The 23,467-nt window shown below is 41.8% G+C and overlaps 1 protein-coding gene across 2 annotated transcripts in view; it reads right to left on the minus strand.

Annotated features, from left to right (window-relative positions):
* Positions 1–23,467, minus strand: part of SLC41A2 (solute carrier family 41 member 2) — a 63,027-nt gene that overhangs the window by 35,551 nt on the left and 4,009 nt on the right. The window contains exons 2-5 of one of the 2 annotated variants that reach the window (XM_061638907.1): positions 13,960–14,691; positions 8,851–8,958; positions 7,199–7,270; positions 6,279–6,423 (exon numbers count right to left, since the gene is read on the minus strand). In XM_061638907.1, coding sequence (XP_061494891.1) covers positions 6,279–6,423; positions 7,199–7,270; positions 8,851–8,958; positions 13,960–14,511 — 877 coding nt within the window. In that variant the 5' untranslated portion in view covers positions 14,512–14,691. The remainder of the gene's footprint in view (positions 1–6,278; positions 6,424–7,198; positions 7,271–8,850; positions 8,959–13,959; positions 14,692–23,467) is intronic. The other variant, XM_061638908.1, reaches the window with a different exon arrangement.

The raw sequence follows: 23,467 nt of genomic DNA on the forward strand, positions 1-23,467 counted from the left end.
AGTGCCCTGAGATGTTGAATATGCCAAGTGGGCGACAAATGGCTCTTCTTGGCATTGATGAGGAAGCCATGAGACTTTAACACTGTCAGAGTTAACTGGATGTCTGTTTGTGCCTTCTGTGGTGTTTCCAACCGAACCAATAGGTCATCTAGGTAAGGATAAATATGGACCCCCTGGAGACGGAGGTGTGCCACCAGGGTGACCAGAATTTTTGTGAAGATCCTTAGTGTGGACGAGAGACCGAATGGTAGAGCCCAGTAGCAGATGATGATGGCTGTATGCAAAAGGTAGGTACTTCCTGTGATCCAGATGGATCGGGACATGGAGATACTCCTCCTTTAAATCTACTGAAGCAAGGAAGTCCTGGGACTGTAGTGCTTCTTTGATGGATGACAGGGATTCCATTCGGAATTTTCGATACTTGACATACTGATTAAGGAATCTGAGATCCAATATGGCTCTCCACGACTTGTCTCGTTTGGGTACCACAAAGAAAAAGGAGTACACCCCTGCGAAGCAGTCTTTGAAAGGTACCTCTTCGATGGCCTGAATATGGAGTAGGTGATCTATGGCCTCTTGCACTATCCGTCTCTTGGTGACTGAACTGGAAACTGGGGAAAGAACAAATTGGGTGAGAGAGGGAGCCAACAACTCAATCTGGTAACCTGACTACATTGAGTCCTGCACCCACTGGTCTGTGACATGTTGCCTCCATACTGCAGTGAAATGCTGAAGGCGACCCCCAACCAGTAGGAGAAGAGTGTCAATACTGTCTCTGATGCTGCTGTCTGCCTCCCCTGGAGGAAGCGGAGGAATTGGCAAATCTTCCTCCAGAGTGAGATCGTTGTCTGCCTTGAAACTGTGACTTGTTCCAGTAGGAGTGGTTGGAGTGAAAATCGCAACCCTGAACCTGTCTTCTGGCCCCTCAAAAGGAGCGAAAGGCTGACTGATAAGAAGTAGCGGGCACGGAGTAGGGGACATATCTTTTGAAGGGTCATCTGTCCTCACGACAATTAGTTAGCAAGACAGGCTTCCTCTTTTCTTTGGGGTTGACTGGGACCTCTTTCAGGGCATCATCCCCGAAAAGTTTATGATCCATGTAAGGTGCGGTGGAAAAATTTGCCCTTGCCATTTTGTCTGCATCCCAGTGACTGAGCCAGAGGGTTCTGTGTGCCACCACTCCAGTCACCAAGGAGCGTGCAGAGAACTGAACAGAATCTAACGTGGCATCAGATACAAAAGCTGCCGTACGGTACAGTTTCAGCAGAGTCTTACAAATGTGCTCCGGATGGGGTTCGTCCAGCTCATCGAGCCAAACCATAGCTGCTCTAGAGAAAACAGAAGCTGCACATGCTGCCCTGAGGACCAGGGCAGATGTCTCATACGACTTGTGCAGAGCAAAACCCAGGCGCCATTCGGAAGCGTCTCTGAACTGCACATCCCCTTCCTTGGGCAGCAGAGATTGAGATACTAGAGTAGAAATAGGTTGATCCACTCCAGGGACTTTTAAAACATCCATGAAAGTGGGGTCAAGATTGTAAATTTTGCTAGCCATTGCTAGAATACGTTTGGAACGTAGAGGTGCCTCCCATTCCATGCTGGTGAGCTTCTTGAAAGGTCCCATGACTGGTATATGACGGGCTGAGGGGGTGGGCTCTTTTAAAACAGACACACTTTTGGTGGGTTCTGGAACTGCAGTTGGATCTCCAACAGCTTAATTTGAGTTCAAGACCTCTAAAGGTTTACAAAGTAGAGGCACATAATATGCTGGTTGGAAGAGTCTATGAGACGAAGGTTCTTTCACAATGGCCCCATCACTCCGCTCTCCTTCATCGCTACCAGGCTCCAGTAAGGGGTCAGGATAGTCCAGCCCCACAGCCTTTGGATTGGATAGTGAGTCAACCCAGGGATATAGAAGTCATGAAAGGGTCAGGATCTCTGTGGTCTTCCTCCTCTGAAGAATGACCACTGGCCATATGTGCGCATTGAGGCGGTGGTTGGAATGTGGAATAGTATTTGCCAGCAGTGTGACTTTGCAAATAGAGGTCCCTGAGGAGGCTGCTGCACTAATTCATTTGAAAACACTTCCAAAAGGGCGTCTTTGAGTTGGGCTAGAGCTTCAGGGTTAATTGCAAAATTTGAGGACCTGAAGGAGATGGAGGTGGGTTAGGGCCCCCGACAGATGACTGAGGCACAGGCACAGACAGATGATGTTCAGCACATTGTTTACCAGCAATAGGATGTTCTGGCACACCGATGTACAGTGCTCTCTTAGACGCCCTGGTAACAGTCTGCATTTGTGTCTGAAGAGGTTTATCATTTGTTTTATGCCGTGCAGTTTCAGTTTTCTTGCTGGCCTTATGCTGTACACTCTCTGTAGCGTGAACATGAGAGGCAGCTTTGAAATGCTTTTTCTTTTTAAGGGTCTTTTTGTGCTGTAATGTGGAAGTTGAAGCAGACACTTTAGAGGGATGTGCGACAGAGGCGGAGGACTGTGCATCTGGAACAGATATGTCATTGGCAGCATCTGGCATGACTGTGCCACTTTTCCTATCCTGGATCTCAACAACAAGAGATATATCCACCATGACAGCACAGCTCAACTCACACACACGGGTGGGGGGTGCAGAGGAAGCATATGATACAGACTGCTCAACTCACACACACTGGTTGGGGGTGTGGAGGTAACGTATTTCAAATGACCTCTATGTTGGAGTGAATATGGACACTAATTCGGTCCCACAACAAACTTTCCCTGCAGTGGATCAGGAAAGGGTGAGAGGTAATAAAAGGAGGATATATATATATTAACAATTAGGACTTCACCAACCAGTGAGGTAAGCAAGTGGTATAGAGAGGGTGACAGAAGATAATCTCTGAGAGGTCAAGAAAAAGGGTGAAGGCACACAAAAAAGGCGGCAGGCACGCTACCCTCAAAATGGCACCAGCCTCTCTGTTGCTTTAAAAAATCACCACAGCTTTAGAAAAAGAGACCGTAGTGCTGCTGCTCCATGCAACAGGGCAGGCTGCCTGAGGGGAAAACAGGAAACCCCCAAGGAAGCCCATACTCAAAACAAGAAAAAACAAAAGGTGGCAACTGCACTACCACCAAATATGGCGGACTCTGCATGGTTGAAAGAAAAAAGCCTCATGTTGCCAGAGAGATGCCTCGCGTTGCTGCTCCACAGATCAGGTGAGGTGGTCTGAGGGAAACAGAAAAAATAAGTCCTCATGATAGAGGAAAAAAACTAGCCCTTGATGAGGCTGGTTGGCACTCGCATTGCTGCTCCACTGGGCACGAGAGAGAGAGAACACTTTCCCTCAGTGAGGCTGACTGGCACACATGCTGCCGCTCCACAGAGCAGGGAAGGTGGCCTGAGGGAAAAAGGAGGGGAAGAAAAACTAGCCCTCAGCGAGGCTCGGTGACACACACGCTGCTGCTCCCCAGAGCAGGGCACACAGGCTGAGGGAAAAGGGAGAGGGCAGAGATAGATGGTAGAAAATTAAAAAATAGGATAAAAGTTAGAAAAGATAGACAAACAAAGCTACTCAGCAGTAACGAGGAGAAAACAATCCACCCAAATGCAGGAGGCAGGAATGGTCTGGGGTCTCGCGAGGATTGCTACTTCCTCAAAAAACATACGATTCCTGCCTGCTGACACTAGGTGGTGGTATTTCCCATCTGAACGTGGGGTTACCCTTGAAAACGGTCCGGAAATTACAATTGATACAGAACGCGGTGGCACGGTTGATTAACAACAGCCGTCGCCGTGATCATGTTACACCGGTGTTAGTAGACCTACACTAGCTACCAGTTGCTTACCGGGCCCAATTCAAGGTGTTGGTGCTGACCTTTAAAGCCCTATACGGTTTCGGCCCAGTTTATCTGAAGGAGCGCCTCCAGCATCACCAATTATGCCGCCTGACAAGATCAGCCACACAAGGCCTTCTCTTGGTCCCACCAGTTAAAACAGCGAAACTGGTGCAGACTAGAGAGAGGGCATTTTCGATTGTGGCCCCCACCCTCTGGAATTCCCTTCCTTTCGACCTTCGCCATGCCCCCTCCCTGATAGGTTTCCGCCGGGCCCTGAAGACCTGGCTGTTCAGGCAGGCCTATGGGATCTCTGGGATCGGTTAGTTTTAATGTGGTCATTAATCTGAAGAGTGGGGTTTTAGATGAATTGTGGTCCTCATTGATTTTATTGTATTTTACTGTATGTTGTACGTCGCCTAGAGTGGCCGTTAACTCGGCCAGATAGGCGACTCAGAAATAAAATTTTATTATGATGATGATGATGGGCTGTTCTCCAGGTAGAAAATACTATTCTATTGACCCACTTCCTGAAACAGCAAATATTTTCATCTCAAATAAGAGCGTTGGCAGGTTCAGATAAAACTCTCTTTTTTCTCTACTTGTACTACATGTATATAACAAAAATAATGTCCTATCAAATGGGGGGTATCCAATCCTAGTCACAGTCAGAGTGGACCCATTGAAATTATTCTCCCATGATATTTAACATCTATATAAAACTGCTGGGAGCTATCATCAGGAGTTTTGGGCTGCGGTGTCACCAATATGCTGATGATGCGCAGCTCTATCTCTCTTTTAAATCCTCACCGGAGTCGGCTGTGGAGACCTTGTCCAAGTGCCTGGAATGAGTGGGTGGATGGGAAGGAACAGGCTGAAGCTCAATCCTGACAAGACCGAGGTGCTACTTGTGGGTGACAGGGGAAGGTTGGGTGTTGTTGACCTGAAGCTTAATGGGGTGAGTCTACCCCTGAAGGATCAGGTCCGTAGCCTTGGGGTTGTTCTTGATTCCAAGCTGTCCATGGAGGCTCAGATTTCGGCAGTGAGCCGGGCAGCTTGGTATCAACTACACCTCATATGGAGGCTGCAACCCTACCTCCCTATCCATCAGCTCCCACTGGTGGTACATGCCCTGGTCACCTCTCGATTAGACTACTGCAATGCGCTCTACGTGGGGTTACCCTTGAAAACGGTCCGGAAATTACAACTGGTGCAGAATGCGGCGGCTCGTTTGCTTACAAACAACCGCCGCCGTGATCACATCACACCAGTGTTATTTCATCTACACTGGCTTCCAGTTGTTTTCTGGGCCCAATTCAAGGTGTTGGTGTTAACCTTTAAATCCCTATACGGTTTCGGTCCAGTTTACCTGAAGGAGCACCTCCAGTACCACAAATTAAGCCACCCGACTAGATAAGCCACGCAGGGCCTTCTCTCAGTCCCACCAACAAAAACAGCTAGGTTGGTGGGGACTAGAGAGAGGGCATTTTCAGTGGCGGCCCCCACTCTCTGGAACTCCCTCCCGTTCGATCTTCGCCATGTCCCTTCCCTGGATACATTTCGCCGAGCCTTGAAAACTTGGCTCTTTGGACAGGCCTTTGGGATCTCCGGGGTGGGCTAATGTTTCTGTGATTGTTTTATAATTGTTATTGATTGCCCTACATGGTTTTATACTGCTACATTAGTGTTGACTGCATTGTATTTTATTTTGTATTACATTGTATTTTACTGCATTTTAATGTGTATGTCGCCTAGAGTGGCTTCGGCTAGATAGGCGACACAAAAAATAAATTTATTATTATTATTATTATTATTATTATTATTATTATTATTATTACTGGACATAACTAACTTAGCTGCATTAATGTCAATGGATTTTCTTTAAAAACCCTTTGAGATCACAACTGATGTCAGGGAGTTGGGAAGATCAAAGTCTAAAGGCCCAGGGTCAAAAGAGAATAGTGCACCAAACATTAAAGAACCTGTACCACAATGAATTAAAATTTTGAGTGATATATAATTCATACCCTGGTGTGAGTGGAAGGGCTTTTGATCCAGAGGGAAGTATTTGTTCACAAAAGAGGAAGGGAGGGTTTTTTTTTTTACCAATGCTCCCTCTCCCTGACAGCCCCCAGCACCCCCTGAAAATCTGTTTTGGATGGTTCCCCAATTGCCTCCCCTCCTTTTCCATGAGCAGATGCCTCCACTAGCTCAACAGCCTAAGAGTGCTAATTGTAGATATCACAATGATTAAGAAAAGATTCCCTTATTCAATGCAAAATCAGCACTCTATGGAATATACCTTAATTTCTATGTATGTACTTCTGGCTGGTTAGAACAAAGGCTGAATGAAACTGACCACTGGTCTAAACATTGTGCCTGCCGCCTTTGGGCTGCAAAATATTTGCAACTTAGAATTAATTGTTTTTGCATTTAAATTTTTTTTATAACAGAATGTTTCTTTTACCCTGTAAAAGGGATGCTATGAAGGCTGTTGCTACACTGCTAGAACATAAGAGGACTGAGTGATCAAGACGGTATTTGCCCTCAGGAATCCAACCCAAAATAACAGCTGCCACGGCTGCCAGGAAACCAACTACAGTTGCTTGTACCTAAAGAAATAAAAGGAAAAAAGAAAATTTAATTAGCATGAGGAAAAATTGCCTCCATAAAAACAGCTTGATATATAACATTTATACTAGTGGCCAGGAAATCCAAATAGCTATCAAGATAATGGTAGAACATCCAGTGTCCATTACTTCAAACTCATGAGAAATGGGTTCTTTGTTCTGGAACCTCTCTCCTTAGCATCAACTTTCAAAATGGGCAATGACAGAGTTAGACTGTGCACAGCCAACTGCGCCATTATAATTTTTATTGAATTTTTATTTTTATTTTGTTGATTTATTATTTTTATCCATTTTTTCTGTTTATGGACAAATCAGCTTTCAAAATTAAAAGTATGTGCAATACAATCCTAAGCATGTTTACACAAAAGTAAATCCTACTCAGCTCAATGGTGTTTATTTCCTAGTAAATTTGGTAAAGACTGCAGTATAAAACATATATAACAAATAGTTATCATAAAAAGACAAATAGTGTAAGACCACAGCAGATAAAAACATTTTGGAATACAACCAGATATTCATTTTAGAACAGTTCAAGGCTATATTTTAAGAACAGTGTTACACAACTTTGAAAATAATTACTCAAGTCTGACTCAAGTGCAATTTGAATATTATTTAAACTTTCAAAATAATATAAACATTAATTTCACCTAAAAATGCTTAAATTGTATGTGTTCAACAGCTTTGCTAACATGTTTTGTTTCTATGATAAGAATGTGTTCATTTGCAAACACATTTTGATGCTTTTATGAATCCTTACCTGTTTTAAGGCCAAATTACCAATTATTAAATTCCACTTCTCAATTGGTGAATCCATTTTCCCAACATTTACCTGTAAAAATCAGTAATGTGTTTGAACATGTGAAAAATCTTAACACATTGCCTTGGTAGTAATTAGAACAGCTGAATTTCCATCACTTTTGGCTATGAGCAGTTTGTGCCATATCAGCATAACTGATAAAATAATATTATTAACATGGTTAATTATGAAACAGTTATAAAAACCAGAATCCTTTTTGAAGTGCAGAAATATTTCCTTATAATGGCATGTTATAAAATGTTACAGTGTGGTTAGTGTCAGACTGGGACCTGAGAAACCAAGGTTCAAATCCTCACTCAGCCATAAAGCTCACCTTGGGCCATTCACTGTCTCTCACAGTCTAGCCTACCTCACAGGGTTGTTGTAAGAACAAAATGGAGAAGGGGAAACCATGTACATCACCTTCAGCTCGTTAGAAGCAAGGTGGGATATACATGTAGTAGATAAATAAACTCTGTAATACTTTGTGGAGTTATCTTTTACTTATCAAGACTATTCAAAGAGGAGGAGTTGGTAGGTAAAAAAAGGGGGGGAAACAAAAATGGGATATTCCGTTGAAAATAAGAATACAGTAGAACTCTGCAATCCTATACACTTCAGAAGTAAGTCCCATTGAGTTCAGTTGGGCTTACTCCCATGCCAGTTCATAGAAATTATATGCAAATTATGCCAATTACAATCAATGACATCAAAGATATAAAACAATTGTGGTTTTCCCACACAGATCTGACTGCTCTTTGATTGCTAGGAACCTTCACTTTAATGGTCTCTATATATTCTCATTGGTTGACCATGCATTTACTCAAAACTGTTTTAAGACAGGCTTATGCTTATGTGATATATGAATTCACTTATTTTATTTTATACACTTTAAAACCATTCACCGTTCACTGTAAAACCATTAAACTCTATAGAGGTAAGTGGACAGCTCTCAAATATTTTAATACTTCTGAACCAGGAAATTACATAACATTTATTACTAAAGCGCATTTTGCAGAACTATTCATATAGAAGTATGTGAGGATAAAAAAAGAATTGAAGAGGCCTGAGATCCTCCACCGAATCTGACAAAAGACTGGGTGTAATGTATTATGAAGGGGTGCAGGGATGGCACACTGTCACCTGTCAACTATCACTTGGCTATACTCTGCCTCCATTGTTGGAGGCAGTATGCTCCTGAATACCAATTGCTGGAAACCTCAGGTGGGGAAAATGTTCTTGCACTCAGGTCCTGCTTGTAGGCTTCCCAGGGGCATCTGGTTGGCTACTGTGAGAACAGAATGCTGGAGTAGATGAACCACTGGACTGATCCAGCAGACTCTTCTTCTGTTCACTTGCCTTTGAGACGTGATGGTGGATAGCCAGTGAAGAACTGGACTATCAGCCTAGAGGACACTCTGAGCTGATAAAGGTCTCTGCTTCCTTCCTTTCCAGATTCTTGGACAAGACTGTTAGGGACTAGGTAGCCACCTCAATACTGAGATGCCTTCTAAAGAAGGTGGAGGCCACCGGTTTTGTTCTCAAAGGTGCCCCTATATACTAAGAAACTGACAATATCAATACCCCAGCCTCAAAATACTACAAATACTTACAGCTGTTGACAGTCGAGATGCCAAAGTCATTTCCAAGTTCCCTTTCAAACCAAGTAGTGCAGGAACCAAAATGAAAACTTCAGTAATATTTTTGAACACTTCCCAATGCTATTTAACAAACAGGAAACAAAATATATATACAAAATAAAATAGATGTTTTAAAAATCACACAAAATTACATTTCTGGCAAAGGGTTTTCTACCTAGATATCACCAAGAGCAAAAGATTCATGAATATAAAGTAACTAATAAGGACTGTATCTATCGTCCCAATATCGGTAGCTTCAGCGGTACATTCCCGTAATGAATCATGTCATATCTTAGCTGAATACATAGAACTGTTGTTTCTTTTGCCAAATTTACTTAAATAGTATATTAAAAGTGCAGGCAGTGTTAGTGCCATCCAATAACTGAGTGACTGATCTGCTTTGATATCACAGTGTGACTTTCAAGACAAAGGTGTCATGGCCTCTCCTGCTGCCATTTGTTTAGCTGCTCCACTGTTATAGAAAAATAGCTCATTCTAACAGTAACATTGCCTAGCACACATTTTACAAGCTTGTCAACAAAATATAAAGGGAGACCTTGTTGAAACCTTGCTGAAATCAATAGATTACATCCATAACATCTTTTTTCCTACAAGCTGGAAACTATCAAAAAAGGAGATATATGTAGTGTGGCATGTCTTGTTTTTGGGAGCTCCTTGTAATGACGAGCCAGTGTGGCGTAGTGGTTAGAGTGTTGGACTATGACCTGGGAGTCCAGGGTTCGAATCCCCACATAGCTATGAAGTTTACTGAGTGACCTTGGGCACTGCCTCTCAGCCTCAGAGGTAGGCAATGGTAAATCACCTCTGAATACCGCTTACCATGAAAGCCCTATTCATAGAGTTGCCATAAGTCGGAATTGACTCAAAGGTACTCCATTCCCATTTTGTAATGACAATGTTCTTTTCCAAATGCTTACAGACTAACTGGTTAATGATCTGTTCTCAAACCTTTCCAGGTATCAGCTGACCGATCGTTTGTATTCTGGATCTCTTTTCCCCCTTTCTAAAGATGGAGACATCATACACTTGCCTCTAATCCCCCAGCATATCCTATCCCCTAGTGCTTCTTAAAATTTATTGCCAGAGACTCTGAGATTACACCTGCAAGTTCCTTTAGTACCCTAGGATACAATTCATCTGACCCTAAAGCTTGCATTCAAGAGGATCAGGGTAGATTAAATAACATTCCTTAATTCAATTTCCTACTGACAAATTGAGAAATTTCAAATATAAATCTGAATATTTCATAGATTCTTCAAAGATCATGGCACTTGTGATATGTTCATCCCTTTTACACTAGTGCAGTTTGACTGGCTTTGAAAATTCTGCCCTTACACCAAATGACCTCATTCCCTCTCATTCAGCAGCAATAAAAATGGATTTTCCAGATATCAGGAAAAAGTAAGACAATTACTCAGTGAAGAACATAAAACTAGAAAAATGGCATAATTGATATCTTGTTCAACCTTTGCTGAAAAAACGTTTATTACAAGGATAGTTACCCCTCTAAAACTTTACCTCATATGAACAAAAAGTTGCCCAGATTCAGATTTCTCAAACAAAAACCTCAGCTCCCTCTTGACCACACAAAAACTGGTCTTGTAAATAAAGAGGATCCAGGTCCAGCACAATCTCAGCTTGTGCGAATAAAGTATTAGCTGCATCACGAGTAACATACTAGCCATTCTAGATATCTAGAAGTGTGAAGAATGTATTAAGGGCTACAGTGCTCATCTGTTCCAGCCTAGGTTCTGCTTAACTGAGAATGAGCCTCCTTTCACAATGTGAAACCAAGCAATAGGAAGATGGATGCATGTTCTCACTTCTACCAAAAGGCAAAAACGTATATAAGAGTAAGTACAGATGTCCTTTGGTTCAGCACTTTTGCACTTAGTCCTTTTGTACAGCTATGTAGCTTTCAAACTGAATTGGGAATTCCTGGAAGGAAGGGAAACTGATGTTTCTTGTTTTCAGCAAAGCTAAATGAAGCACAATGAACAGTCATGAAGCCATTTCTTTGCCCTCCGCCCCTCTATCTCCCCAGCCAATTGTGCAGAATGGTGACTGGCTGGTTCTTGCAGCAGTCGTGATGCAACTCCATCCCATTCAGCGTTTTAAAAAATGAATTCACTTTTAAGGCACCAAAAAAACATTTGATTCTATGAACATGCTGGATATGTGGGACAAGGTACCTCACCAAAGACTTCTGAGGAAGCTTAGCAGTCATGGAATAAGAGGAGAGGTCCTCATGTGGATAAGGAATTGGTTAAGAAGCAGAAAGCAGAGAGTAGGAATAAACAGACAGTTCTCCCAATGGAGGGCTGTAGAAAGTGGAGTCCCTCAAGGATCGGTATTGGGACCTGTACTTTTCAACTTGTTCATTAATGACCTAGAATTAGGAGTGAGCAGTGAAGTGGCCAAGTTTGCTGACGACACTAAATTGTTCAGGGTTGTTAAAACAAAAAGGGATTGTGAAGAGCTCCAAAAAGATCTCTCCAAACTGAGTGAATGGGCGGAAAAATGGCAAATGCAATTCAATATAAACAAGTGTAAAATTATGCATATTGGAGCAAAAAATCTGAATTTCACATATACGCTCATGGGGTCTGAACTGGCGGTGACCGACCAGGAGAGAGACCTCGGGGTTGTAGTGGACAGCACGATGAAAATGTCGACCCAGTGTGCGGCAGCTGTGAAAAAGGCAAATTCCATGCTAGCGATAATTAGGAAAGGTATTGAAAATAAAACAGCTGATATCATAATGCCGTTGTATAAATCTATGGTGCGGCCGCATTTGGAATACTGTGTACAGTTCTGGTCGCCTCATCTCAAAAAGGATATTATAGAGTTGGAAAAGGTTCAGAAGAGGGCAACCAGAATGATCAAGGGGATGGAGCGACTCCCTTACGAGGAAAGGTTGCAGCATTTGGGGCTTTTTAGTTTAGAGAAAAGGCGGGTCAGAGGAGACATGACAGAAGTGTATAAAATTATGCATGGCATTGAGAAAGTGGATAGAGAAAAGTTCTTCTCCCTCTCTCATAATACTAGAACTCGTGGACATTCAAAGAAGCTGAATGTTGGAAGATTCAGGACAGACAAAAGGAAGTACTTCTTTACTCAGTGCATAGTTAAACTATGGAATTTGCTCCCACAAGATGCAGTAATGGCCACCAGCTTGGATGGCTTTAAAAGAAGATTAGACAAATTCATGGAGGACAGGGCTATCAATGGCTACTAGCCGTGATGGCTGTGCTGTGCCACCCTAGTCAGAGGCAGCATGCTTCTGAAAACCAGTTGCCGGAAGCCTCAGGAGGGGAGAGTGTTCTTGCACTCGGGTCCTGCTTGCGGGCTTCCCCCAGGCACCTGGTTGGCCACTGTGAGAACAGGATGCTGGACTAGATGGGCCACTGGCCTGATCCAGCAGGCTCTTCTTATGTTCTTATGTGGGTGAAAAACACAAATTTAAAAAGTCAAAACCCAGCCAACAACAAAAAAACTATGCTGGAGGTAGTCAGAGATCTGTGGTAGAAAAAAAGCAGAGATACAGCAAAGCAGAGCTGGCTTCATTTTCCATCATCCTCTTGGAAGCTGTATGTATAAACAGCATTACAAAACAAACAAAATGATAAAACAAAACAAAAACATTTCAGCCTGTGTTGCCAACAGGCAAGAAAATTCAAGAGATTCCAGAGGCAATGAACACTCAAGTGGGTGGAAAAAAAGTTACAATGCTTTATCTGAAATATTTAACCAGTGGTTTATGGCAGGCAGGCAATAGACAGATAAAGTAGCTAACATCTCCTTTCAGCCATTGGGAACCCCAGACAAGTAATGGTGGAGAGATCCCCAGCTGGCCCCTACGCACAGGGCCAGTTCTAAAGGGCGGCCAGGTGGGGCACTGGCCCAAGGGCCCCTAGAGCTACAGTGGCCCCTCCACTCCCCTTCTGCGATCCACAGAAGCATGACAGGAGCCGTGGATCGCGGGACAATAGTTGCGAACCGCCTGCCATCCCCCTGCTTCACCTACCTTTCTCTCCGCTGTTTTTTGCAGTTTGCCATCAATCAAGATGGCAGCTGAGGTTTCCCTAAGGGGCTGAAGCCTCTGCCGCCATCTTGGTTGATGGCATGCATGCGTGCTACAAGCGCACATTGCTGCCATCAACCAAGATGGTGGCAGAGTCTTCAGCCCCTTAGAGAAACCTTGGCCGCCATCTTGATTGATGGGAGACCTGCGTGCGCAGTGCATGCAGCCGCAATAAACAGCGGAGAGAAAGGTAGGTGAAGCGGGGGTATGGCATGTGGCTCAGCTGCTGCTGTCCTGCGATCCCTCCCATGGCTGCTTCTGCAGATCGCGGAAGGGGAGTGGAAGGGCCCAGGGCAGGCTGATGCCCAAGGGCCCCGGCGTGCCTGGAGCCGGCCCTGCCTACACAGCATCCCCAACTGACCTGGGTCTGCGCTGAGGCTCCCTGAGCAGGAGTTAGAGACCCTTATATATACCCAAAAGAGCCCCTGGACCTGGGTACAGGTTTGCACCTGTGACTTAAACTAGCTATACCTGTGGGGATGTTTTTTAAAAAAAAAATGGGTCTCACGCTTCCGCCTTTGTTTATCCATTCAGTTGACCAGTGTCCTTGCTTTGAAGCAGCCTGATTCACTGCACCTGCCTTTGAAGGCCAAGGTCCCAGGGCTTCACAGTGTGTGAAAACATCCTCCCTAATGATCTGTTGGCATCCTCTATCTATTTTTGCCAATTAAGAGCCTCTTGTACCTCATCTGTGTTACATCAACAAAGCTTCTCAGATTTATGTACTATCGTATTCTACATAGGCTCGATGAGAAAGAAAGCAACAAGCCCACCTGGCTGGGAAGCAGGGGAGTGAGATAGGAGTATGGGTCAGGGAAATGGAGCATGCCACACTATGCCTCCTCATACATCAAGAGGTCTTGCAGTCATTTCCCATACACAGCCTTAGTATAAAAGACCATACTGAATGTCATGATTAAGTGCATCAGAAATAATCAGACTATGTATAGTAGAAGCCATACTAGACAAATACCAACCTGAACAATATCCAGAACCATCCCAGCAGATACTGTTCCAAAGCCTGCTAGCAAAAATGGGACAAGTATCTGTAATGCCATAATGCTACTAGATTCCTTTGGCTGTTTTCTGCTGCCTTCCACAATGGTATCTTCATCACCATCACTTGACACAGTGTTGTCCTGCAGCATAGCATCTGTCTCCGACATGTCCATTTCATCTGAATAATTATAACTTGCAAAGTTATCATACTTTGGGCTACAGCTCGATGAATTATGTCCATTGTGATGAAAAGTTGATTCTGAAAAATGATGATAATCCATGTGCTGATCAGTCCTAACACTGAAACTGTGCCCTGAAGGCTGTAATCTATCTTGCCAGAGACCATTCACTTTCTTATGTCTCTCTTCCTGGTTTTTGTGATAAACAATTGGAACCATACTTAATAGCAGGTTCAAGAACTTGTCCGACTGAATTGTATTTAGATTTATAGTCCAGTTTACAAAACCTTCTGTATGATAGGCTTTATCATTTGTTTTCTTGCTGACAGACCTTCCTTTACAATTAGTCATGCTGTTTCAGAAATAGAGTTCTGAGGATTACTTCAGATCCCAGGGAAGACGTTTTACAGATGCATCAAACTGTTATACAAAGATCTTTGATTCAATATAGCTGATCACTTTAAGTTGCCTGTTGTGTAGAATCTTTTTACTACATTTTGGTCTTGAGCAAGTCCACAACAATACTTGGATCTAAAAGCAACACAGTAAACATATTAAAATGTCTGCCTTGGGGTTGGGGTAATTCTAAAATGTGATAGCTTTTTTGTTTTGTTACGTTATAATTTTGGTTACATATTAACAGTAATTGTATCCTGCTATTAAACTTCCTGCAGAGGCATTAATTTCAGTGAAGTCATCATACTGTTGCAATCATTTTTTCAATAAGTTTTTATTTATTTGTAATTCCAATAACCAATCAATAAGGATAACAAATTGAAAACTTGCAAGATACAGAAATGTAGGATGTACAGCACCCCATAACTGAGGTATATTTTGACATTACAAGTTGTTACAAGTCATGAAGCACTCAAATAACTTCTCCAAGGAGATGTGTCCCTCATTGAGGGTTAGTGAGCTGCCCTGCTTTTAATCTCAAGTCAGTCTTAGTTATATGATGTTATGCTGACATAACAGCAGCAGTAAAAGGGGAAGGAAATGGGTAGATTCGGGGTGGGTAGGTAAAAATCAGCTTAATTCAGATCCTATCCTTTCCCAAGGCAAAATCCTGATTCTCCTTCTGAAGTAAGAGAGCAAAATAATGGAGAGTCCCCACTTCATTCTTCTCCCCTCACCGAAGGCATAATGTAAGACTAACTCTATATTTAATCAAGTCAAATCACCTGCAGTATACATGACCCAACCAAGGAACATACATCTCTGAGCCCCCATGTCTAGAGAACTTACATAAAAAATTGTGTCTGACAAAGGGGCTGTCCATACTTGTGTTTGAATCCCTATCTGTAGGAGCCCTGATGCTCCTGGCTTCCTGCCTGAAGCCTGACCTATGGCATTAGGTGTATTAAAGGAGACACTGTAAATGCTTTCTGGTAGTAAGCTTGTGCCTTCTATGTGGAAGAGATTATGAAATTACTGAAATGACATTATCATAGTGCTCCTCCCACCACTGCTTGCATATTGAGGCCTTCCATGCACTGGAGAGTTTGAGAGTGTGGAAATAGCTGAGAGCAATGCCGTCAGGGGTCTAGACCAAGAGGTTAGACTCCTAGCAGGGGCATCCAAGGTGGAATGGTCAAAGCTGAGACACCAGAATAAGATGCATCCAAGCTTAGAGGAAGGCAATGGTAAACCACCTCTGAATACCTTCTACCATGAAAACCCTATGAACACAGTATCCAAAATGCAACACGAGATAGTGCTGGAAGATGAGACCCCCCAGGTCAGATGGCACTCAGTGAGCTACTGGGGAAGAACAACAGACAAGTACGAGTAACGCTGTGACTAATGACATCACTGGGTCAAAGCAAAATGGAAGCCCAGAGGCTGATGTGCACAGATGCGAAAGGAGAGTCCTGAGTTGTACGACGTACACAATAGGAACATGGAATGTGAGAAGCATGAACCAGGGAAAGTTAGAAATTGTCAAGCAAGAAATGGAATGCATCAACATTACAATACTTGGCATGATGTATGGGATATGAATGGGACATTTTCAATCAGGCAACTACAAAATATTTTATGCAGGAAATGAGAAATTAAAAACAGGGTTGCTTTAATAGTGAGAAGTGATGTAGCGAAAGCAATTAGGAGCTATAATGCAAGGTCTGAGAGAGTGATATCAATGAGATTAAACGGAAAACCTGTTAACATAACCATCATCCAAGTCTAAGCTCCAACAACAAACACAGAAGAGGAGGAATTGGAGAGTTTTTACACAGAAGCACAGGAATAAATTGATCACACACCAAAACAAGATGTGCTGATAATCATGGGGTACTGGAATGCAAAAGTAGGGAATAGAGAAGAACTAGAAATTATGGGGAAATGGGGCTTAGGAGACAGGAATGAAGCAGGAGAGAGACTTATTGAATTCTATGAAGCCAATAATTTGTTTCTTACAAACATATTTTTTGAGTAACCGAAATGAAGACTGTATACATGGACATCACCAAATGGTCTATATAGGAATCAAATTGATTATATAATTGGTAGCAGAAGATGGAGAAGTTCCATACTTTCTGTGAAAACAGGACCAGGAGCAGATTGTGGTACAGATCATGAACTGGTCATATCGAAAATCAGAGTAAAGCTAAAGAACAACAACAAAGTAATCATAATGCCAAAATACAATTTAAATAACATCCCAGAAGAATATAAAGATCAAATAAGCAACAGATTTGAGGCTATAAACATAGTTGACAGAGAACAAGAAGAACTATGGAAGAATGCAAGAAGACAATACCTCTAGTTAAAAAGAAATAAAGACCTCAATGGATGACTGAAGAAAATCTTAAAATGGTTAAAGAGAGAAGGAAAGCAAAAGCAAAAGGAGACAAAAATATGGTCAGAACCATAAATGCAGCAATACCTAGTACTTAGGGACAAAGAACTATTATAATAGTTATTGTATAGAAATAGTACAACAAAAAAGGAAGAGCAAGAGCCCTATTCCAAGATTAGAGAAATTAAACGGAAATTTAAACCAAGAGTAGGAATATTGAATAATATTGAGATAAAATAAAAGGAAGATGGAAGCAATACACTGAAAAACTATACAAAAGAGATGCAAGGATGACAGATTCATTCATGGAGGAACTGTATGATGAAGAACAAGAAATTTTAGCATGTGAGGTGAAAGCTTCTCTTAAAATACTTGGAAGAAACAAATCACCAGGAACAGATGGCATACCAACAGAGTTCCTACAAGTTACTGAGACTGAATCTGTCCAAATTTTGACAAAAAATTGTCAACAAATATGGAAAACTAAACAATGGCCCACAGACTGGAAGTGTTCAATATACATCCCAATTCCAAAGAAAGGGGATCCCAGGGAATGAAGTAATTATCAAACTATTGCCTTAATATCCCATGCAAGTAAAGTAATGCTCAAGATTCTACAACAAAGGCTCTTACCATATACGGAGCGAGAAATGCCAGATGGCCAAGCTGGATTTAGAAAACAAAGAGGCACCAGAGATCATATCACAAACATACATTGGATAATGGAACAAGGAAATCACCCTGTGCTTTATAGATTACAGCAAAGCGTTTGACTCTGTAGATTACGAAAAACTATGGAATGCTTTAAAAGAAATGGGGGTGCCACAGCATCTGATTGTCCTGATGCTCAACCTATACTCTGGACAAGAGGCTACTGTAAGGACAAAATATGGAGAAACCGATTGGTTCCCCATCGTGAAGGGTGTGAGATGGGTGTATTTTATCACCCTATTTGTTTAATCTATATGGAGAACATATCATACGGAAAGCGAGATTGGGCCAAGATGGAGCAGGTGTGAAAATTGGAGGGAGAAATATCAATTTAAGATATGCAGACAATACCATGCAACTAACAGAAACTAGTAATTATTTGAAATGAATGCTGATGAAAGTTAAAGAGGAAAGCACAAGAGCAGGACTACAGCTGAACGTCAAGAAGGCAAAAGTAATGACAACAGAAGATTTATGTAAATTTAAAGTTGACAATGAGGACATTGAACTTGTCAAGGATTATCAATACCTCGGCACAGTCATTAACCAAAATGGAGACAACAGTCAAGAAATTAGAAGAAGACTAGGACTGGGGAGGGCAGCTGTGAGGGAGCTAGAAAAGGTCCTCAAATGCAAAGATGTATCACTCAACACCAAAGTCAGGATCATTCAGACCATGGTATTCCTGATCTCTATGTATGGATGTGAAAGTTGGACAGTGAAAAAAGTGGATAAGAGAAAAATCAACTCATTTGAAATGTGGTGTTGGAGGAGAGCTTTGTGCATACCATGGACCGTGCAAAAGACAACTAATTGGGTATTAGAACAAATTAAACCACCACTGTCACTAGAAGCTAAGATGATGAAACTGAGGTTATCATACTTTGGACACATGAGGAGACATGATTCACTAGAAAAGACAATAATGCTGGAAAAAACAGGAGGGAGTAGAAAAAGAGGAAGGCCAAACAAGAGATGGATTGATTCCATAAAGGAAGCCACAGACCTGACCTTACAAAATCTGAACAGGGTGGTTTATAACAGATGCTATTGGAGGTGGCTGATTCATAGGGTCGCCAAAAGTCGAAATCGACTTGAAGGCACATAACAACAACAATGCATTGGTGATGCAGGGGGATGTTGCTAGATATTCTGTGGAAGTTGCTAGATACTGTAACGCTAGATCTGTTTTCTGCTTCTATTATTGTGCTTTTTATATACTCTGTTGCAAAGCACAGGATACTAGCTACTCCAATATAAGCTCTTGTGTAGTGATGGTCATGTTAAATTTGAAAAGAAGGTTGTTCTGCCTGAAACACATCACTAACAAAATGATTACAATAAAAAATAATTTTGGCAAGAGCCACAGCAGTACTACTAAGACACAGAAATTAAAGTAGTGGTTCAAATCTTCTGACATGCCAGCTGATGCCACAATTGCATATTACCCTCTGACTCTTTGAAATTATTCATTATTCTAGAATTTAGTCAGAGGGTTTCTGGGAGTAAGACAGTTTCCATTTTTCATAAACGTTGTTTTCTTGTAATTTTTTGAAAGAAGTTGAAAAAATGTCCTCATTTACTATCCAAACCCACTTAAGATTTGATAGGCATGTATGCTTATGATGACCCACATATGTACTGGAGTCTACTTCTAGACATATATACTCAGGGCTTTTTTTTGTAATAGTACTCACTGGTATAGAGTACCAGCACCTTTTTTTTTTTTTGGTTGCCCACGGCAAACATTTTATACTGGCACCACAGCACTTTTATCAAGGTACGAGTATCAGCACCTCATTTTATATCAAAAAGTCAATCCTGTAAGCCACTGCGCAACAAATGGTAACATATAAAGAACTTAGTGCCCTTGTATTGGAAATGAGACCCAATCCCAGCAACAGCCAATTATGTTGCCGTCCCTGTGGATGCAGATCTTATACGGATACCAAAAAAGGCCTGGTTTGCATGACACAGTAATCCAAATTATGGATTACTGGGACCACACCAACTGGCTCCCGGAGAGGAGTTTGCAGCCACTTTTCTCCTTGCCAGTCCTTTTAGCATAGTACACTCTAGCAGTTTAAGCCACCGTTTGGCTTAGTATACCATACAAACATGGCCGTATGGTTAAGCTCTCTACACCTTAATCATAAACTGTTTACAGGAACATAGGAAGCTGTCTTATATTGGATCAGGCCATTGGTCTATCTAACTCAGTATTGCCTACACTGACTGGCAGCAGCTCTCCAGAGTTTCAGGCAAATCATGTTTCCAGTCATACATGGAGATGCTGGAGACTGAACCTGGGACCTTCTACATGCAAAGCAGATGATCTAACATTAATCTATGGCCTTCTCATGTAGCCAAGATTTGTTCTTGTGCTGTCTTATTGAAAGTTATAAGGACAACCATATAGCAGATTGTATATTAAGATAATTAAGAAAAATACACAATAAATTGAAATACCTGCCTGTTTAATAAATGTTAAATGCACCTTTTCACAACAGTAAAGTCCTCTCCTCAAAACTTACCTAGTTTTACTTTCTAGAAAAAATGTACTTTGGCTAATAATAGAAGTGATGGAAACTTGCAGAACCACTTTACAAACCCGTTCATTGGAATGTTCTGCAAATGCAACATTATATCCTTTAGCTTTGAAAAACATTCCCAACCTAGTAAATGAGTATGGATATAAAAGGTTATTTTAAACAAAAATCTTCCACTTTAGCAGTTGGAGTGGGCAATATCAAATAAATATGACAAGAGAGTCTAATAGCATTGTGAAACCTACTACATGTTAAATCTTTTTTGAGTATACTATAGTTCAAATGATTTTACATCTGCCATGTGTCTTGGGTTATACATGACTGATGGATCCAATTAATTTTATTCTTTATTCTACCTAACTGCCAAATTGGATTATCAATTAAATATTATTCATGGTTTAGAGATCTTAAAGTATTTTGCTTAGACAGAGACTAAGGCTTAGGCAGAGGCTTTCACACTTGCTATATCAGCAATAAGGTACTTAGGATGAGGCATAATAGTTCCTGCATTTGTGCAGTGTTACAAGGGTCTTATAGGAAAATCTGTTGTGTCAGTTTTTCAGGAGTGCTACTCATACAAATGTTTATGGATGGTAGATATATTTATAATGCAGGTAGTCTTGTTTTGCTTTCCTGTATTTATTGTACTTTCTTGCTTATAATATGTTTTCTTTTAGTTGTTTACACCTTGACAGCTTGCAAACATGATGCCACTTTGGGCTCCTTCAGAAGAGCAGGATATAAATTCAACAAACAAAGATGCATAGTACTAGTTACAAAACACATGTGTATAGAATTAACCCTTAGTATGCTGGGTAAATGGGACTGTGCCTTCTGGTTCTACCCATGACCTCTGAACATTGATCTGAGCTTTTCATAACCTGCTTTTTTTGTATTACAACTTTTCAGAAAAACTTAAATAGATCTGCTTAATTGTGTCTGCTCAGTGGGTGCAATCCTTCTCCATTGGAGACAATGGCTCAGTTCAAATTACAGCAGACCATAGTTTAGAACTAAAACAATGGTTTGCCTTTCCAAGTGTATAGGCAAATCATGGCTTGTCCATTCTCATTTTCCACCTGCTAAGAAACCATGGTACAGTAGGGCCCCACTCATACGGCGGGTTACGTTCCGGACCCCCATTGTAAAGCAAAAACCGCTATAAAGCGGAACCCAATGAATAGAATGGCGTGCGATCCCCGAAAACTGCTGTAAAAGCGGAACAAGAGCTGTATGAGTGGGGCTTTAGTCTAATTGTGTCTAACTGAGACCGCTGTATTAGCGAATAGCTGTGAAGCGGGGCCCTACTGTATAAAGCTGCTTTTTTGCTTTTGTTTTCCATCTGCTGAGCACTCCCATTTCTACATGGCAGTAATCTCTGAGGGCACAGCAACAGGTGTAGCTATGGTTAGTAAATTCAGACAGCACACCAAACCAAATGTCTGAATTGAGCCAGTGACTAGAATCCTGTACCCAGACTCCTAACTTGTACTGACTTCAAAGGGATTCAAGAAGTATAGATCTGTATGGGGTTCAGCCATAGGCCTCTCCTGTAAACCTTCCTTAATGGAATAATATCACATATAAGAACATTGCAGTAGTAGATCAGACCAGATGTCTATCTAATAGAGCATTCTCACAGAGCCTAACCAGATGCCTATGGGAAGCCCACAAGCAGGCCTAGTCGTCTTCAACATTTTTATTAATGACTTGGATGAGGGGTGCAAGGAATGCTTATCAAATTTGCAGATGATACAAAATTGGGAGGGATAACTAATATCTTGGAAGACAGAAACAAAATTCAAAGGGATCTTGAAAGGCTGGAGCATTGGGCTAAAAACAACACAATGAAATTTAACAGAGATAAGTGCAAAGTTTTACACCTAGGAAAAAGAAACCAAATGTACAGTTGTAAGATGGGAGATACTTGTCTCAGCAATACTACATGTGAAAAGGATCTTCGGATTGTTGTTGCTCACAAGCTGAAATGAGCCAACAGTGTGATGTAGCCGCAAAAAAGGCAAATGCTATTTTAGGCTGCATTAACAGACATATAGTTTCCAAATCGCATGAAGGACTAGTTCTCCTCTTTTATGCACTGGTTAGGCCTCATCTTGAGTACTGCATCCAGTTGTGGACACCACACTTTAAGAAGGACGCAGATAAATTGGAACGGGTTCAGAGAAGGGCAAGGAGGATGATCAGGGGACTAGAAACAAAGCCCTACTAGGAGAGACTAAAAGAACTGGGCATATTTAGCCTTGAGAAAAGAAGACTCAGGGGAGATATGATAGCATTGTTCAAGTACTTGAAAGGTTGCCACACAGAGAAGGGCCAGGATCTCTTCTTGATCATCCCAGAGTGCAGGACTTGGAATAATGGACTCAACTTACAGCAAGCCAGATTTCAACTGAACAACAGGAAAAACTTTCTAACTGCTAGTGCGGTATGACAATGGAACCAATTACCTAGGGATGTGGTGGGCTCTCCAATACTGGAGGCATTCAAGACGCAGCTGGACAGCCACCTGTCAGGTATACTTTCATTTGGATTCCTGCACTGAGCAGGGGGTTGGACTCAATGGCCTTATAGGCCCCTTCCAACTCTACGATTCTATGAGCACAACAGCATGCTCCTGCTCCCCAGCAACTGGTGTTCAGAAGCACATTATCTCTCTTACTGGGGAAAATATATAGCCATTGGTAGCCTTATCCTTCATGAATTTGTTAAACCTCCTTTTAAAGCCATCCAAGTTGGTGGCCATCACTACATCCTGTGATAATGAATTCTACAGTTTAACCATGCAGTATGGGATAAAGTACTTCCTTTTGTCTGTCCTGGTTCTTCTAACAGTCGGTTTCATTGGATATTAGTATGATGAGAAAGGAAAACTTCTCGCTATCCACTTTCTCCATACTGTGCATAATCTTATGCACTTCTATCATGTTCCCCCTTGCTTGTCTTTCTTTCTAGACTAAAAAGCCTCCAATGTTGTTCTTCATAGCAGTGTTGCTCTAGCCCATTGATCATTTGGGATGCCTCTTCTGCACCTTTTCTTTTTTGAGGTATTAATGTAAATGTACTGCCTTCAAGTCGATTCTGACTTATGGCGACCCTATGAATTGGGTTTTCATGAGGCTAAAAGGCAGTGACTGGCCCAAGGTCACCCAGTGAGCTTCATGACTGTGTGGGGATTTGAACCCTGGTCTTCCAGGTCGTAGTCCAACACCTTCACCACTACACCACA

This window comes from Rhineura floridana, chromosome 8 (genome assembly GCF_030035675.1).
Source record: "Rhineura floridana isolate rRhiFlo1 chromosome 8, rRhiFlo1.hap2, whole genome shotgun sequence".
In the NCBI taxonomy this organism is placed as follows: domain Eukaryota; kingdom Metazoa; phylum Chordata; class Lepidosauria; order Squamata; family Rhineuridae; genus Rhineura; species Rhineura floridana.